This window comes from Carcharodon carcharias, chromosome 30 (assembly GCF_017639515.1).
Source record: "Carcharodon carcharias isolate sCarCar2 chromosome 30, sCarCar2.pri, whole genome shotgun sequence".
Classification (NCBI taxonomy): domain Eukaryota; kingdom Metazoa; phylum Chordata; class Chondrichthyes; order Lamniformes; family Lamnidae; genus Carcharodon; species Carcharodon carcharias.
Genome location: NC_054496.1, coordinates 31333514 through 31353668, shown reverse-complemented (window position 1 = coordinate 31353668; position 20155 = coordinate 31333514). Strand labels below are relative to the sequence as shown.

At 43.5% G+C, this 20155-nt stretch overlaps 1 protein-coding gene across 3 annotated transcripts in view; it reads right to left on the bottom strand.

Moving 5' to 3' along the window:
* LOC121271356 (CD209 antigen-like protein C) overlaps positions 1-20155 on the bottom strand; it is a 58668-nt gene continuing 38513 nt past the window's right edge. For 2 of the 3 annotated variants that reach the window (XM_041177310.1, XM_041177309.1), the window contains exons 5-6: positions 11702-11814; positions 1-849 (exon numbers count right to left, since the gene is read on the bottom strand). In XM_041177310.1, coding sequence (XP_041033244.1) covers positions 708-849; positions 11702-11814 — 255 coding nt within the window. In that variant the 3' untranslated portion in view covers positions 1-707. The remainder of the gene's footprint in view (positions 850-11701; positions 11815-20155) is intronic. The other variant, XM_041177311.1, reaches the window with a different exon arrangement.

Genomic DNA, 20155 nt, shown 5'->3' with positions numbered 1-20155 from the left:
TTAAATCAAATGGCAGCTATAATTAGAGTGTACTATTTCAAGTTCTGCAATACAATCTTGCAGTTACAGATCCATCAATCTAATTTGGTGTCCGAGGTGCCTGGTGGTCTCCCAGGCAAGCATGGTAGCTGGAGGGGGAAGCATAGGTGGTGAGGGCACAAAGAACAAGATGGGGCCTGAATGGAATTTAGGTATGGAGGACAAACAGGGAAACAGAGGTGAAGGAAAGGAGGAGGGTGAGCCTGGATGCAGCTCACATGCCTGCAATAAGATTTAAGTGAAGCCAAGGCCGTAAGCCATGTCTACACAGAGAGTGCTGAAAGGAGCAGGAACTGCTGAAAACCCATTACATCCTTTGAAAGAGAAGACACAGATCATGATTTCCAAACAGCATTGTATATTTGAGATTCCCAGAGCACCTTTGTTCCAATGGGCCTGGGCTAGGTGGATGTGAGGAAGCAGACAAACATTGACACTTTTCAAAATGCCAGAAATATGGATCTGGCTCAACACAGTACGGGATAGCAGGGGCAGTTCACCATGTGGATCTTCTTCACATTACTGGATTAAGATAAAGGGCCAAACTGAGTGCATCACATGCTTGACCACACACCCATCATACTCACCACCAGCTCAGGGATGCTTACCCAATATACATAGACTGAACATTTAAAAATAGATTCACTTTCCTTTGCACTGAGGTCACATTAAGGAAAATAACATTGTGCTGGCTTTTCACAGATCCAATTTTCAGAGCTAGCGCATGGCCCATCATTCCACTTTCGAATAGCATTCATCTCTGCACAGTCTTCATTGGAAACATCATTGGGTTCGCCTTTATTCCAGAACCTAAAGAAAAAGACATGGTAAGAATAAAATTCATTATAAGAATTCCCATTTCAAACTGATGCTCAATAATTAACCATACCATAATATCCCGATATGAATCATGTGGAACTGTTTAACTGCAGTGTGGTAATGCACCCAGGGATCTTAAGAACATAAGAAATAGGAACAGCAGTAGACCATTCGGCCCCTCAAGCATACTCTGCCATTCAATAAGATCATAGTTGATCTTCTTGTGTTTCGATTTACACACTGTCATCTAACCCTGATAACCTTTGCCCTTGCCTAACAAGAATCTATCTACCTCTACCTTAAAAATATTCAAACACCCACTTCCACCACCTTCTTAGGCAGAGAGTTCCAAAGTCGCACAACTCTGTGAGAAAAAAATTCTCCTCATCCCTGTCCAAAAAGGGTGATCCCTAATTTTAAAACAGTGCCTTCTAGTTCTGGACTCACCCACAAGACGAAACATCCTTTCAATGAGTACCTTGTCAAGACCATTCAGAATATTGTATTCTTCAATCAAATCACCCCTCATTCCTCTAAACTCCAGTGGAAACAAGCCTAGTCCGTCCAACCTTTCCTCAAAAGACAAACCACTCATTCCAGGTATCAATATAGTAAATGTCCTGTGAACTGCCTCCAATACATTTACATCCTTCCTTAAATAAGGAGACCAAAACAGCACATAATATCTAAGGTGCGGTCTCACTAATGCCCTGTATAACTGAAGCATGGCATCCTTACTTTTATGTTCAATCCTTCTTGTAATAAAGGATGGCATTCCAATAGCCTTAATTACCTGCTGTACCTGCATACTAACCTTTTGTGACTCATTACTAGAACACCTAGATCCCTCTGCATCTCAGAATTATGCAACCGTCTCCATTTAATAATACACTGCGTTTTTGTTCTTCCTGCCAAAGTGAACAATTTCACATTTTCCCACATTAAACTCCATTTGCCAGATCTTTGCCCACTCACTCAACTTATCTATAGCCATCTGCAACCTCCTCATGTCGTCTTCACAACATATTTTCCTACCTAACTTTGTGTCATCTGCAAATTTACCTACTATGTCTTCACTCCCCTCATCAGAGTCACTGATGTAAATTGTAAAAAGTTGAGGCCCCAGTACAGACCCCTGTGCGACTCCACTTGTCACATCCTGCCAATCCGAATAAGACCCATTTATACATACTCTCTGCTTTCTGCCAGCCAGCCAATCTTCTATCCCTGCTAATATGTTACCCCTACACCATGCACTTTTATTTTCTCTAATAACCGTTGATGCAGCACCTTATCAAATGTCTCTGGAAATCCAAGTACATTATGTCTACAGGCTCCCCTTTATCTACTGCCCGTGTTAGCCCTTCAAAAAAATTCCAATAAATTGGGTAAACATGATTTTCCTGTCACAAAACTATGCTGATGCTTTCCAATTGCCTTGAGCTCTTCTAAGTACCCAGCTATAACCTCCCGAATGATCGATTCTAACAACTTCCCTGTGACAGACGTCAAGGTTACTGACCTATAGTTTCCTATTTTCTGCCTCCCTCCCTTCTTGAATAGAGGGTTTATATTTGCTACTTTCCAATCTGATGGAACTTCCCCAGAATCTAGTGAATTTTGGAAAATTAACACCAGCACATTGACTACCTCATTAGCCACCTCTTTTAAGACCCTAGAACGAAGTCCAGCAGGACCCAGAGACTTGCCAGCCTGCAGCTCCATCAATTTGCTCAGTATGATTTTCCTAGTGATTTCAATTTCGCCAAATTCCTTTCTCCCTTTTGCCTCCTGATTTGCAGCTATTACTGGAATGTTTTTGGTACATGTCCCTGCTCATGTGACAGAAATTTCTTCATTTTCAGTTTTTTAAACCTTTAGTTCCCTGAAGCAGCTCTATGCCTCAGGGAGCTTTTTCAGTGCGCACCCGCGTGCACATGCAAAGTTCAAGCTGGCCCTCCTCCTTTCCCCCCCATACAGGCAGCACTGAACGCTGCCACCCACCAGTGTGAAATCATGGTCCGGCCCTGATCATGAGTGGCAGTCAGCTTCCCAACCGCTCCCACCCTTCCCCGCCGAGCCAATCTGACAGGGGCAAAATCCTGCCCATAGAAACTAAAGAATTGTCTGATGGAGAGTGAATTCTATTCCTCCGCAGATCAGATCCTGTATGTACCAGATTGGCACTGATTTAGGGAGAAGAAAACAGATAGGCCTCTGATATTTTGTGGCTTTGCCAGGTTGGAGGTGTGTCCCATGTGGTCAATCACAGGATCATTCCATATAGAGAGGCACAATCTGCCAAGGGCAGCATTGTATTTTCCCAGAACTCGTGCAAAGCATGGGAATATTTAACACACTTATATGAGGAGAAAGGAAGGTGATGGTGAAGTATGGGGAGATAGATGGGAACAATGAAGAGGGGGATTTTAAGAGGGAGCAATCAAAAAGGAGAGGGGGGCATAGTAATGGAGAAAGAGTAGGTGAGGAAGGGGCTGCTGGAGTGGGAGGGAAGGATGTGGATTTACTGGGATGGGTAAAGGAGGGGGACAGTCAGTGGAGAGGGAAGGATGATCAAGGTGAGGGGAGAGATGGAGAGAGGAGTGATCAAGAGGGGAGAGTGCAATGGAAAGGGAGAAAGAGAATGCCCCAATGTTAGATGTTATTGGCTCTTTTGAACAGTGAAGAGGATCTTACAAGATGCATGAGATTTCTTTTTGACACGGGTAAACTATCCTAGCATCAGTCACTGTTTCAGCTATACTGACATCACCCTTTGAAATCAAAAATTTGGACTTTGGATCATTTGAAGGAGTTTATGGGGAGACAGCAGGGCATTGGAATTAGTTTTGAATTGCTCTAAGAGAAAGCTGACATGAGAATAACAGAGATAATACAAAATTGACAATTGTGCAAACCAGTATTAGGGATTTGGGAGCACAATTTACACCCGGTCTGATTTTCATCACCATTGATATCAGCGGGAAAGAAAGTCAAGCAGGATATGAAACTGGTAGATGATTCTCAAGGTAGTGAAAGCAACAGAATCATTAAAATGATGCAAGGAACTCAATGTGTTTCTATTGTCATAAGACAGGAAATGTAAAGGAAGACTGCTGGAATTTAGAACCAAAAATGTTAGATTTGGTGAGTGTGTCTAGAGTTTATTTGCCAGTAGAAGGAGCTGGTGGTGAACTGTGGGTATAAATTGAAGCCTGAAGGATTATAAAGGTTTTATATTTGAGGCTGAAGTAACTTCATTTTTGTCTGATAAAGGTGCAAAAGGATTGCTATCCTTGGGAGACAGTTTCAGCCCAAAGCTTGGTGTTAGCAAAAAAAAAAGAAATTTTCTCCAGAGAGTTCACTCCATAAAAGAGTTTTGGTATAGGACATTGATAGAAGTTGCTTACCTGTTCCATTGTAGAGAGTGAATTTAAACTGTGCTTTAGTCAATGGGTCTGTTGGAGTGGTCTTTGCATTGCCTACCAACATTTGATTTCATACCAGGAAATGACCTAGCGGGGAATAAGGTGTTGCCCTCTCCAAAGAATAAATGGAAGTCTACTAAAAGTGACAATGTAGTCAAAGAATCAAGGGCTAATTGTAACCCTGTTGTAGAAAGAACTGTTTTGACTAAAAATGTGACCAGAAGGTCAAAAGATCAACCTTCATATAATACCCTTGACTCTATCTACTTTGAACTTGCCTGGAGACTCTAAACAACAGGACTGAAACAGAAAACAGCAGCAGAACTGTAGGTTAATGAGCAAACAAAGAAAGACCATGGCCAGAATTTTACACACTAGTAGTGGCACGCATCCAACCCGAAAGAGCTTTAAATCTCATGACAAGACATTAGGCCATGCATCCTGATGTCATTGTACACTCACAAACGCGTGGGACTCGCAAGTGTGCCTACTGAAAATTAATCAGCCACTTAAGGCAGTTAAAAGTGCAATTGAGCTCAATTTTACGTTGCCTGTGCGATTTTGCACTCATTACATGGGCAGGCAGCCATCCCGTTTTTCACTTTTCTCATCCAAGGGCAGGATAAAAGGGGCAGAGCATTGCCTGTGTGAGTTGTTAGGAGTTCAGCTGAGAGTTTGCTGCTGCTTTATTGTTGAGTTTTCAAACATTTTCCTATGGTTTATTCTGAAGTTTTTGCTTTATTAGCTTTGTTTTGAGGTCTCTTTTGTTTTGTCGACTCTTTTGGAGCATTTCTGCCCAGTGCAGCCTTCAGTGCACGGGCAGTGCCATTTGCATCTCAGCAGATGGGGATTGTGTACTCCGCTCAGGGGACCTCCTCTGAGGAGGAAGAGGGGGCCAGAAGGGAGAGGAGGCAAGACATCCACAGGCAGCGTTTCAGGGACAAACCTGTGGGAGAAGAGGCCCTGGCACAGGGGGTGCAAGTCCTGCAGGGAGAGCAAGGCAGAAGGGGCTGTAGAAGATGCCACTATCCTGCTGCCAGAGTGTACAGGCAGCAATCCAGCCACCTCAACATGTCTGACATCCTGTGCCACAGGAGACTGCGCCTCCCTAGGGACACTGTGACATTAGTATTTTGCCAGATGATTGGTCCTGAGATCGCCTCCAACTGTGTGGGTGGGCAGCCAATGCCAGTGGCTCTGAAGGTTACAGTGGTCCTCAATTTCTTTGCTTCTGGATCTTTCTAGGGGTCAATGGGGGATCTGTATGCAGTGACCCAATCAACTGTCCACAGTTGTGTCAGGATCGTTACTGACGCTCTTTTCAGACGGGTCTTCATATTCACTCATTACTGAACAGACCAAGCAGGCCAGAGGCTTTGCAGCTACTGCTGGGTTCCCCAGCATCTAGGGTGCTGTAGACTGCAATCTTGTGGCCATCAAGGTGCCAGTGGGTCAGCCGGGTGCCTTCATGAATAGAAAGGGCTACATTTCCACAAACGTGCAGATAGTATGAGACCACAAGACCCAGATTATACAAGTCTGTGCAAGGTACACTGGCAGCTCTCATGATGCATACGTCTTGTGACATTCCCAGGTGCCATGTCTGTCCATGGCTCCAGCTTGGCTGGAAGGTTGGCTGCTGGGTTGCAAAGATTATCCCTTGAAAAATTGGCACGTGACACCACTCCAGCTCCCACGGACAGAGGCTGAAGAGAGGTACAATTGGAGTTATGCCTTCACAAGGGCGGTGTTGAGAGGACCATTGGTCAGTTGAAGATGAGGTTCCACTGCCTGGACCAATCAAGGGGTGCTCTACAATATCTTCCGGAGCACCTGTCACTTATCGTCATCTTCTGCTATGCACTGCAAAATCTGGGACTGGCAAGGGGGGGCCCATTGGAGGAGGAGCATAGCGACACAGCACCACAGGCCTCAGAGGAAGACTCTATTGCTGGATCTGATGAGGAGTCCAGGCAGACACAGGGTGAGAATGTGGAGGCAGACTTATGGAACCTTCAGGGAACCAGGGACACCATGAAGGCCTTGATTCAATGCATCTTCAGCTAGGCTCCCAAGGCATGGTTTCGCTCTCATGGCAAGGGTGTTGCCTCCTGCACACACATTTTTGGGGGGAAAATCCCATGACCCCAATGTCGTCTCACAATCTCTGTAATAAAATTTGCTGCACCTGTTGTCTACCATAAGGCACTGGCGAGGCCTGCACCTATGAAAAACATGAAGGGCACTCAGGGCATTGAAACAAAATTTAGATTTATATATTTCCCGGAGTGGCAACAAATGAACACAACATAATTTTGTTGCCACTGTCACACAAAAGCGATACATAAGACTGATGAAATGAAAGAATGTCACCTATGATAACCCCATCCTGTGTTCACAGTGCCTTAAACTTTTGCTTGCAAGTGCTATATCTTGGTGCCTCCCTTTTCGCTGGCAATGGCATTAGAGGCACCCTGCTGACTCTGTTGTCTTGATGGCCCTGATGACCTTGGTGGTCATTCTCTGGCTGGTGGAGCCTGAGTAAGCTTCGTCTGGGAGGGTGTGACCAGTGATATGGCTGGGCCTTCATCAGTCGTCATGGCCTTAAAAGTTGCCATGGTCACTGGCAGAGGGGCAGAGGAGCTGCTGCCATCGTTCAGAGCACCATGAGAGCAGCCCACAGAGATGACAGGCAGCTCATCCGCCAGCGTGAAGTACGTCAGGAGCTCCCTGCTCACCATTGATGGACAGGCAACTAGCAGAGAGACTAGGTGCCTCATCCACCTCACACTGGCAGTGACCTCCTAAGGTCACTGTCGGAGTGTAGGAGTGGAGGTTCGAGTGCAACCCCAGGAATCCCTGATTCTGTTCCTGGAACTACCTCTCCATGAGAGTCGCCACTCTCTCAATAGAGGAGGCTATGCGCTCAGAGCTCAGGATCAATGCTGTGCCCAAGCTCCTCAAGGACTCCTCCATGACAGAGACCATGGCAGGCAAACCTTCTTGTGCATCCCGCTGAACGCCCAGCAACAGCAAAGGAACAGTGATATATTTCCAAGTCAGGATGGTGAGTGGCTTTGAGGTGAACTTCCAGGTAATGGCATTCCAGGTATTGACATTCCCACGTGTCTGCTACCCTTGTCCTTTTAAATTGGTAGCGGTTGTGGTTTTGGAAGGTGCTGTCTAAGGAGCTTTAGTGAGTTCCTGTAGTGCATCTTGTAGATGGTCACACACTGCTGCCACTGTGTGTTGATGGTGGAGGGAGTGAGTGTTTATGGAAGGAGTGCCAATTAATTGGGCTGCTTTTTGCTGGATGGTGTCAAGCTTCTTGTGTTGTTGGAGCTGCAGTCATCCAGGCAAGTGGAGAGTATTCTATCACATTCCTGACTTGTGCCTTGTAGATGGTGGACAGCATTTGGGTTGTCAAGAGGTGAGTTACTCCCTTTGGGATTCCTAGCCTCTGGTCTGTTTTTGAAGCCACAGTATTTATATGACTAGTCCAGTTCAGTTTCTGGTCAATGGTAACCCCCCAGGATGTTGATAGTAGGGGATTCAAGGATAGTAATGCCATTGAATGTTAAGGGACGATTAGATTCTCTCGTTGGAGTTGGTCATTGCCTGGCACTTTGTGTGGTGCATATGTTACTTGCTACTTGTCAGCCCAAGCCTGGATATTTTCTAGATCTTGCTGCATTTGGACATGGATTGCTTCAGTATTTGAGGGGTCGTGAAAGGTGCTGAACATTATGCAACCGTGATGCTTGACTAGGGGTGCAGCAAGTTCTGGAGCACAAGTTGTCAGTACTATTGCTGAAAAATTGTCAGAGCCCAAAGCCTTTGCAATATCCAGTGCCTTTAGCCGTTTCTTGATATTGCGTAGAGTGAATCGAATTGGCTGAAGACTGGCATCTGTGATGCTGGGGACCTCCGGAGGAGGTCAAGATGGATCATCCACTCAGCGTTTCTGGCTGAAGATTGTTGCAAATGATTCAGTCTTATCTTTTGCACTGATATGCTGGGCTCCCCCATCATTGAGAACAGGGATATTTGTGGAGCCTCCTCCTCCAGTGAGTTGTTTAATTACCACCACCATTCACAAATAGAAGTGACGGGACTGCAGAGCTTAGATCAGATTTGTTGGTTGTGGAATTGCTTAGCTCTGTCTATTGCTTATTGCTTATGTTGTTTGGCGTGCAAGTAGTCCTGTAGCTTCTCTAGGTTGACACCTTATTTTTAGGTATGCCTGATGCTGTTTCTAGCATGCCCTCCTGCACTCTTCATTGAACTAATTTCGACCTCCTGGCTTGATGGTAAGGTAGAGTGGGGTATATGCCAGACCATGAGGTTATAGATTGTTGAGTACAGTTCTGCTGTTTCTAATGGCCCACAGAGCCTCATGGATGCCCAGTCTTGAGTTGCCAGATCTGTTCAAAATCTATCCCATCTAGCATGGTGGTAGTGCCACACAACACGATAGACCATGTCCTTAATGTGAAGATGGGACTTCATCTCAATTAGGATTGAGCAGTGGTCATTCCTACCAATGGTGTCATGACAGATGCATCTGCCTCAGGCAGGTCGGTGAGAATGAGATCAAGTATGTTTTTCTCTCCTGTTGGTTCCCTCACCACCTGCTGCAGACCCAGTATAGCAGCTATGTCCTGTAGGACTCAGCCAGTTCAGTCAGAAGTTGCGCTACCGAGCCACTCTTGGTAATGCACATTGAAGTACCTGACTCAGAGTACATTCTTCACCCTTGACACCCTCAGTGCTTTCTCCAACTGGTGTTCAACATGGAGGAGTACTGATTCATCAGCTGAAGGAGCATGGTACGTGGTAATCAGCAGAAGGTTTCCCTGGCCATGTTTGTCCTGATGCCATGAGACTTCATGGGTACTGGAGTCGATGTTGAGGACTCCCAGGGCAATTCCCTCCTGACTGTATACCACAGTACCGCCAGCTCTGCTGAAGTTGGCCTGCCAGTGGGACAAGACATATCCAGCGATGGTGGTGTCTGGGTCATTATTTGTAAGGTCTTATTCCATGAGTATGGTTATATCAGGCTCCCAATTTTGGTACAAGGCCCCAGATATTAGTAGGGGTGCTGCCTCAGCCATTTTAAAACCTCCCGCTGGGACCCCATTGGGCCCGTCACCTGCCACGCTCCCGCCAGTAGCCCTTCCTCAATATCAGGGGGGCAGTTAAGGGCCGACCGGAATGAAATCACATTGTTTTGACATTAGCAGTGGAGGCTTGACTGGTTTCAGGTCTGTCAATTGCACAAGCACAATGTGTGTGAAATTAAGGCCCATGTTTTGAAGCAAAAGGACTTATTTGTAGCTAATGCTGTTATTTTCTAACTATGAGGGCATATTAAAGGTTTGGTCTTCTGTGGTCTGCAGCCAACTGAGAGGTGGAGAACAAGAACAAGATAGAATTAACCAGGCCTGCACCTTGAGCAGAGAAGATGCTAGCTCTACCATTTACCATTCGAAACAAGGATGGGAGTTCACGTTCAATCTGACAACTGAGCCTGTCAGTGTTTAAAAGAGGCTGGAACTTGCCTATCTTGGAGCTAGAGGAAGAAATCTACAGTATTACCCTCATAGTGAAAGGCAATTTTGGGATTAGAAGTTTTTGGCTGGGAAAGTAAAGCCATTCTTTGGAAGCAGGGAGCGGCTGTGAATTATTTGCTCCAAGAACTTGATCTCTGTGGAGAGTGGGATGTGTGAAAAGTAAAACATTTCTAGAATTTCAAGTATAAATTGTTTACCAGAAGAAATAGTTTTTAGTCAATAGTGTTTTGCTTTAGTCGTTTTTCTCAAAAGTGAATGCGTCATACTTTCAGCTAAAAACAAGTTCAAATTTATCTTTAAAATGTTATCAGTGTCTTTGGAGATCATAATAATACCTAATCTTCCATCTTTCATCCCTCAGTCCCTCCTGTAAAAGAAGCCCAATGGTGTAAGTATCCACTTCTTACTTTCTCTTCTCTCCTCACCCCAACCAATCCTTGTTTATTTTCGTTTCAGATACCCAAGCACTACGCCTGCGCAAGCAGTGGTGGAAGAGCAGAATACAGTGAAGATGAAGACATACCATCACTCAAATTTACACTTACAACCACCAGCTCAGAGATTGGCATGTATGTAATTTAGAACAAACAACAGAATCAGGATCTGCACATGGTGAGCCACCATACAAAAATGCATTACAGTCAGGTCAGGAAGAATGGAGAGCCCAGCTTCCAGTTCACATTCTAGTTCTGCTGCAGAGGATTCAGGTAAGGGCTTTAATGCATCAGGCTACAGAAGAAGTCTGATGGGGATACACATCAAGGTGCCTGGTGCTTTGGGAATCCTGCCAGAAAACCTGCATTCAATGTCATGGAGCATGGAAGAATCCGGAACCAACGTGGCACAGGGCTTTGTGCAGAGATTGGAGGCCAACCTTTCTAGTGAGAAATTGGATGGTCATCCTCAACCTGTGGAGCTCACCAGGATACAGAAACCTTACTATCCTTCCAATACCTTAATGTTGCAGCAAAAACTCAGACTGCAGATATCGTGGCTCTGAATACCAGTGTATAATGGCACTCCCGGGACATCAGAGCACAACTAAAAGCTTTTCTTCAACATATGTGCTCTCTAAAGGCTTCTGCCATTATGATCTCCTACTGAAAGCCCTTCCCCTTCTAGCAGCTTGTCATACTCTGCGTGACCTCTGCTTATTCTCCCAGCCGTGCTCAATGTCATGAGGAAACGCTTCAAGGCCATGTTTTGAACTAACTGGTTTGTGACTATGATTTCAGTCACCAAAAAAAAACTTCAGCACCCGCCAGACCACTCATTGTCAACTACTGAAACATTTGCCTAGTATAGAAAATCACCTTAAATTCATTTAATTGTAGTAATATCCAGGATAAATATTCCAGCAACTGACCCATAAGTAGTTGACGATCCCTTTAAATAGCACTGATGGGAGGGTCCTTCATGCCACTGAATGTGTGTTCAGCGGTGGGGGCTTAAGAGAGGAAGGTAGGCTAGAGGGTGGAGCTCCAAATGGTAGTGCTGACATCAAATTAGCATTGCAAATGGAGTGACGTCATGATCTGCCTGTTCTGCATACATCTGGCATACATTGATGTGCATGGAAACAAACCTCTTTACCAATTTGGTGTTCAGCACTCTGGATCAGAAGTGTGTGCGCTCATACCACAGGTGTCATTTTGGAACTTGAAGGGACTTCATAGTGCTCAATAGACAGTTGCTGTTGAGCCCAATTTTTCCGCTATAAATTGCTTCTTTTGTTCAGCTAAATATCTTAAATTGAAGCTTCAAAACATGACCAGCTTTATGTTTAATGATCAGTGTCACAGATAATGTTCAAAAATGTGCATTAAAAAGGGAACTCACTTTACAGAGGAAGTATAATCTGTCCCATCCACCCAGCGCCAGTCACCTTCATTGACTGAATCACTTAGTCCAATCCAGTAATTTTCTACTTGAAGCCATTTTTCTACAAATGTCTGTCATGTAAATAAGAGTGTTACTACAGTACATGGAACTACATAGATTGTTAGCAATATTAGTGGCAAACTCTCCACTTGGCAATCTTCTGTCTGAGGTTTTATCCCATTTATTTTAAATCAGCCTTCCTCCCTGCTGAAATGGGAGATAGAAGAATATGAGATTTAGCTTGGTTCGGTTTATAGCACTTCTGACTGAGTCAGAAGATAAAGAACTCATGCCCCGTGCCAGAGCTGGAGTGCATAATCAAAGTTGACAAATCAATTAATCACTGAGAAGCTGCTACCAATAATCTGCTCACTAAATGCTCAATTTGGTTTCTGCCAGGACCACTCAGCTCCAGATCTCATTTGAGTGTTGATCCAAACATGGGGGAAAAAAAGAGCTGAATTCCAAGGTAAGGAGAGAGTGACATTTTTTATTCATTCAGGGACTGTGGGCTTCGCTGGCTCAGCCAGTATTTATTGCCCATCCCTAGTTGCCCTTGAGAAGGTGGTGGTGATATTATGACATGGCAAATGATGTGTGCCAGGTGAATCAAATCCACAAGGGAAACTTGGTTGCACTTTCACAATGATTTTGCAATTTGTATTTATTATGAGAAGATGCACACACTGAATTCAGAAGTAATAAGTCCATAAAAACCTTTAGAGATTTTAAAAATTAAATTAAGATATTTATTAACAAAATATTAATGATTTCAAGCACATACATAAGACCACAATTATTGCTATAATAACTCACAGGACTCTTAATTAACCTGAACGCCAGTTATGCTCCCTTTACGGCAACTGTCCAAAATAGATTTTGGATTTAAAACAAACTCAGCAATTTAACATAATACCCTGGACAATGGAATTCCAAATTAATTTTCTCCAATTTCAGCTTCATTAGATAGCAGACTTATGCACAAATGCTGGAGGTGTCATTGAGGCCTTTCACACACTCCTCTTAAATTTTACATGCCCTTCTCCTGACATATAGCCTTTCATTCTCCTTCATATATATTTCTCTCTTTTTAACATGTAAATTATAGTGTTCCATACATCTTTGAAACAGTATCTCCCTCACATTATAAAACTTTCATGTTGTTACTGTATGTTGTCAGTAACCTTAGGGAAAAATAACCATTCCTTAGCCTTGCTTATCTGGCTAGTTGTAAACAGACTGGGATCCCTTTGAAATCCAATATCCCTTCATTTATTTAAAAATGCAGATTCCCTTCACACCTTACATGCTAAGCTAGCATCCATGCTTACTCATTAGCATGTCAAACACCTAGCTTCTTTTGTTGGATTAAAGCTTGTCGTCTACTTAACTACAAATGTAATTAAATCACACACAGACAGACCCAACTATGCTGACCCCAACCAATAAACCTACTTCACAATAAAGCAAAGAAATTATGAAAATTATTATACCTTCATGACAGTGAGCTGCCTTCTTGAACTGCTGCAGTCCATGTGGTGTAGGTAAATCCACAGTGCTGTTAGGAAGGGAGTTCCAGGATTTTGACCCAGCAACAGTGAAGGAACGGTGATATATTTCCAAGTCAGGATGGTCAATGACTTGGAGGCGAACTTGGAGGTGGTGATGTTCCCATCTATTTGCTGCCCTTGTCCTTCTAGATGGTAGTGGTCGTGGGTTTGGAAGGAGCTGTCTAAGGAGCCTTGGTGAGTTCCTGCAGTGCATCTTGTAGATGGTACACACAGCTGCTACTGTGCATTGGTGGTGGAGGGAGTGAACGTTTGTGGATGTGGCGCCAATCAAACGGGCTGCTTTGGGATGGTGTCAAGCTTCTTAAGTGTTGTGGGAACTGCACTCATCCAGGCAAGTGGGGAGTATTCCATCAAACTCCTGAATTGTGCCTTGTAGATGGTGGACAGACTTTGAGGAGTCAGGAGGTGAGTTACGCATTGCAGGATTCCCAGCCTCTAACCTGCTTTTGTAGCCACAGTATTTATATGGCTAGTCCAGTTCAGTTTCTGGTCAACGGTTACCCCCAGAATGTTGATAGCGGGGGATTCAGTGATGGTAATGCCATTGAACAATGGTTAGATTCTGTCTTGTTGGAGATGGTCATTGCCTGGCAATTCTGTAGTGAATGTTACTAGCCACTTTTCAGCCCAACCCTGGATATTGCCCAGGTCTTGCTGCATTTGGACATGGATTAATTCAGTATCTGAGGAGTCGCAAATGATGCTGAACATTCTGCAATCATCAGCGAACATCACCACTTCTGAACTTACAATGGAAGGAAGGTCATTGATGAAGCAGCTGAAGATAGTTGAGCCTATGATGAAGCAGCTGAAGATAGTTGAGTCTAGGACACTATGCTGAGGAACTCCTGCAGTAATGTCCTGGAGCTGAGATGACTGACCTCCAACAACCACAGCCATTTTCCTTTGTGCTGGGTATGACTCCAACCAGTGGAGAGTTTCCCCCTGATTCCCATTGACTCCAGTTTTGCTAGGGTTCCTTGATGCCATACTCGGTCAAATACAGCCTTGATGTCAGGGACAGTCACTCTCACCTCACCTCTTGAGTCAGCTCTTTTGTCCATGCTTGAACCAAGGCTGTAATGAGGTCAGGAGCTGGACGTCAGTAAGCAGGTTATTGCTAAGCAAGACCTGCTTGATAGCACGGTTGATGACCCCTTCCATTAATGGGGAGTAGACTGACGGGGTGGTAATTGGCTGGGTTGGATTTGCCCTGCTTTTTGTGTACAGGACATACCTGGGCAATTTTCCACATAGCCAGGTAGATGCTACTGTTGTAGCTGTACTGGAAAGCTTGGCTGGGGGTGTGGCAAGTTTTAGAGCAAGTCTTCAGTACTATTGCCAGAATAGTGTCATGGGCCATAATCTTTGCAGTATCCAGTGCCTTCAGCCATTTCTTGATATTACGTGGAGTGAATTTAATTAACTGACCTTAACGCCAAGGCAGCATTTGACCAAGTGTGGTAACATGGAATCCTGGTAAAAGTTAAGTCAATGGAGATCAACAGGAAACCCTCCAGAAACTGAAGTCATACTTAGCATCAAGGATAACAGTAGTGGTTGTTGGTGGCCAAACATCTCAGTTGCAGGACATTACTTCAGGAGTCCTTCAGTGAGTGTCCAAGGCCAAACAATATTCAAATGTTTCATCAACAATCTTCCCTCCATAGGTCCAAAAAAAAATGTTTGTTGATGATTGCGCAATGCTCAATTCCATTTGTAATTCCTCAATACTGAAATAGCCTGTGCCCTCATGCAGCAAGCCCTGGGCCACATCCAAGCTCAGGCTGATAAGGGGTAGGTGTTGTGGATTTGACTGGAGCTGTCCAAGAAGTTTTAGTGAGTTCCTTGCAGGTGATACACACTGATGCTTCTGTGTCCCAGTGGTGGAAAGAGTGAATGTTTAACGTGGTGTACGGTATGGGGAGCCAATCAAGTGGATTGCTTTGTACTGGATCATCAAGTTTCTTCAGTGTTGTTGGAGCTGCACTCATCCAGACCATTGGAGAGCATCCCATCACACTTCTGAGTCTTGTAGGTAATGGAAAGGCCATAAGTGAATACCTGGACAAGAGAGAGTCTGACCGCCACATTAACTGGCAAATCTCATACCATCAACATTTTGGGAGATATCATTGACCTGAAACTTAAATGAATAGTTACTTATATACTTTAGCTACAAGCACAAGTCAGAGACTCAGAATTCCTTGGTGCATAATTCACCTCCTGACTCCCCCCAAAAAACCCCACCGTCTACAAGGCATAAGTCAGGATTGTGATGGAATATTGTCACTTGTCTGGATAAATGAACTCCAACGACACTCGAGAAGCTTAATGCCATCCAGAACAAAGCAGTCTGCAAGTATTCCCTTGAGTGTAAAAAAAAATCAGGGATAATTTAATTGAAAGGTGTAAGTTTAATTTTTGTGAAGAAAAGGGATTAAAGGTTGCAGAACTTGGTTGTAAATGGAACAATATGATCTTAGCCATGATCTAATTGAATGGTGGAACAGGCTTAAAGGGCAGAATAGCCTACTCCTTTTCCTATTTTCATAATGTACTTTAGGGAAACAAACCTTACTTCCTTACCCCATCTGACCTATATGTAACATCAATCCCATACCAATCTGTTTGACTATTAACTGCCCTCTAAAATGTCTTAGCAAAGTACTCAGTTGTATCAAACTGCTGCAACTCAAGAATGTTTTCACCATCACCACTTCAGTGAAGCTGAAGATGGTCAATGATGGCCAGATGCCAACAGTTTATTATTACTTATTATTGGATCCTATGGAACCTCGTCACCTATTTGTTGTGAGTGGTGGCCAAGTTGGTACCATAGATAGAGTAGATCCGCAGATACTTCTTGGGTGGAAACATTAAGTTAATTAACAATATACTCAGCAGCAACTATATGTGTGCTTTCAACTTCAACTCCATCTCTGCACTGACTTCTGAGGTAGCCCATGCTACTCTCCTATTGGTTACTACAGATCATATGATCTTCCTTAACAAGTTTTACTCTTAAAGGTGCATTACACAATAAGCAAAACCATAATTACTACACCTATCTACTGGGACAGTGAATCACACACACTGCACTACTGGAAGTGAGGAAGATATCATCCCTTCACATTTACACCGTCAGTTCTAGGTATCCATTTTGTGCTCAGGTCTCTGGAATGACTCCGTTGAGAACCCTACTACTGAGCCACAACTTACACCCTAAAGGTGTAGTCAAAAATAATGAATAGACTATGGAATAATTTAAATACAAGGATGAGACTTGAATTCATAATAAGAGTAATCATTATTAACTAGATATCGACCCTAGAGATGTAGGGACAGTAAGCCTTGGGGGACACACATACACACACTGCACTGCAAGAACAGTGAGTCACACACACAGCACAACTCTACTGGGACAATGACCTGGATTTTCATGGAGACTCAGTGAATCTTTAAAAATGTGGAGCAGGACATGGATTTGAGCTCCATTTCTGACAGGTCCCATATTCATCGGTAGAAGAAGGGGCAGGGCATGACTCACACATTAGGGAAACCCAAATTCAGCAGGGCCATTTGAATTCAGTGCCCAGTTGAAACAGACCCCATTTTCGCTGTAGCGAGGACCTTAACGCACAGTGTGGGAGTTACGAGTTTTAGCGTACTTGTAAATGCTCTTGAATGGTGGATAGGGTCTGCAGAACAGTCAAGCTGTTAAGTTATTTAAATCCCTAGCCATTTAAAAATTAAGAAAAAAATGTCCTGTATGTGACAGAGGTTAAAATAACTGGTTTAACAGTTACAATAGCTGCTTCTTGATATTATCCCAAAGGCTATCATTATGTCATTATTAATGCTTGACTTCTTTCCACAACCTAACATTATCACGGTGGGGATCCTAAGTTCACAGTTTGACAGCACAAAGAGAATATTAAAGTCTTTGATGTAGGGTTATGTTTTTATAAGGGATTAAGTACATGAGAGGATTTAAATGTTTTGAATGGGCTTTCATGAATGGGAGTCTTAAATATAGTAAAGGCTGGGGATAGGACTTTAAACTAAAAGGTGGTGTGGGTGGGAGGGAAGAGTTATTTAAATAGGTAGATGCTACCCAGGCCATGGTGACAGATGAGGAAACTCTGTCACTAGAAGGGTTCAAAATTGATAAGGAGGAATTATTGAATAGACTGTTGGTACTTGAAGTTGATAAGGCACCAGGACCAGATGAGATGCATCCAAGGATATTGAAGGAAGTGAGAGTAGAAATTGTAGGGGTACTGGCCATAATCTTTCAGTTTTCCTTAGACTCAGGGGTGGTGCCAGAGGACTGGAGAATTGCAAACCTTATGCTCCTCTTCAAAAAAGGTTGTGAGGATAAGCCCAGCAATTACAGACCAGTCAATTTAACTTCAGTGGTGGCCAAGATTTGAGAAATAATTACTCGGGATAGAATTAGTATTCACATGGAAAAGTATGGGTTGATAAGGAAGAGTGCGCATGGATTCTAATGGGGAAATCATGTTTAACTAACTTGCTGGAGTTTTTTGAAGAGGTAACAGAAAAGGTCAATGAGGGTAATGCTGTTGATGTGGTGTACATGGACTTTCAAAAGGCATTTGGCAGTGCCACACAACAGACTTGTGAGAGAAGTTATTGCTCATGAAATAAAAGGGACAGTAGCAATGTGGATACAAAATTGGCTGAAAAATAGGAAGCAGAGAGTAATGGTTAATGGATATTTTTCAGGCTGGAAGAAGGTTTGTAGTGGAGTTCTCCAGAGGTTGGTAGTGGGACCCTTGCTTTTCCTGATATTCATTAATGATCTAAATCTTGGTGTGCATTTGGGGACAATTTCAAAGTTTGCAGATGATACAAAGCTTGGGAGCATTTTGAACTGTGTGGAACTTCAAGAGGACATAGACAAGTTCTTGGAATGGGCAGGTAGGTGGCAGATGAAGTTCAACACAGAAGTGTGAGGTGATGCATTTTGGTAGGAAGAACATGAACAGACGATATGAAATAAGGGGTGAAATTTTGAAGGATGTGCAGGAGCAGAAAGACCTGGGTGTACATGGACATAGATCAGTGAAGGTGGCTAGACAGGCAGAGAGAGCAGTTAATAAAGCATATAGTATCCTGGGCTTTATTAATAGGGGCATAGAGTACAAGAGCAGGGGGATTAAGCTAAATTTATATAAGACACTCGTTAGACCTCAGCTGGAGTATTGTGTATAGTTCTGGGCAGCATACTATAGGAAGGATGTGAACACATTGGAGAGAGAGCAGAAGAGATTTACAAGAATGGTTCTAGGGATGAGAAACTTCAGCTATAAGAATAGATTGGAGTGGCTGGGACTGTTCTCCTTGGAGAGAAGGTAGCTGAGAGGAGATTTGATAGAGATGCTCAAAATCATGAGGGGGCTGGACAGAGTAGATAGGGAGAAGTGTTTCCACTTATAAAAGGATCAAGAATAAGAGGGCACAGATTGAAAGTGATTTGCAAAAGAAGCAAATGAGCCTGAGAAAAAACTTTTTCACACAACAAGTGGTTCGGGTCTGGAATGCACTGCCTGGAAGTGTAGTGGAGGTAGGTTCAATCAAGAGCATTAGAAGTTTATTTGAATAGAAACAACGTGCAGGAGTATGGAGAAAAGGCAGGGCAATGGCTCTAGGTCATAAATGCTCAGTTGGAAACATGATGGGCCTCCTTCTGTGCTGTTAAAATTCTGTGATTCTGTCACTCTGAGTCAGGTGAAGGGAGATATAGTAATCCAAAGAGAAACATTGAAAGCAGTGTAGTGATTCGGTTAAGATAAGCAGATAGGAAGGGACAAAGAGTTTAATTGTAATAGAGCATCAGCAAATAATGTCCAAATAAACATTAGTAATGAAGAATAAAATTGAAGGTTCTTTATCTGAATGCACACAGCATCTGTAATACGATAGTTGAACTGGCACAAATACAGTTAAATGATTTAGATCTAAGCAGCATTACAGAGTCAGATGATCAATAAACATTCCAGGATATATATTAATTTAAAAATACAGGCATAATGGAAAAGAAGGATGAGTAGCCCAGGTAGGAAAGGATTCAACTAGGATCTTAGCTCATGTTACAGACAGGAGAGAGGTAAACTGCAGTGATTTCCTCTTAGTACCTAATCATAAGCAAGAAGGTGTTTGATTTTAAAAAATATGTGGTGGGTGTTTTCCCAATCCCTCAGTTTTTGTGATCCAATTTATTAATGATCCAGAGCAAACTCAATCTTCTGAATTAATCCTAATTTTTTATTCCACATCCAAAAACCCAGGGAAGGAGTGTCTGCAGCTTCCCACTCCAAATACACAAACACCAAAGCGGGGGGTGGGGGGGTGGGGGGGCAGCGCATGGGGGGTGATCGAAAAAATGAGTTTTACAGTACAAGGACCACAGAAATGAATGTTAGTTCACATGGGAGTTCCAGACTTCAAAGTCAGAGTCCAATGAGGAACTCTTTCATGTAGGTGTTTGAGTTCAGCTGGCTGAAGACCGAGGTTGTAGCATTTACTTTTTCGTTGGCTCTGACAACTCAAAATAAAGTACGTACACAGAAACAAAGTTGGTTCTGTAGGTGATGGTATGGAATCTTCCAGCAGAGGCAGGTTTGATGATCAGGCTGTTGTTCTGCCTGGAGGGGCCTGCTCCTTGGTAGCTCACCAGTTGGATGTTAAAACATCAGACTGACTAGTTCTCAGTCCTCAAAAGCATTTAGGTATTTCAAAAATGGCCAGTGGAGTCATGTTACCTTCCTTCGCCACGAAGTCTACAAAAAGGGATATCTATCCAGTGTCTGGA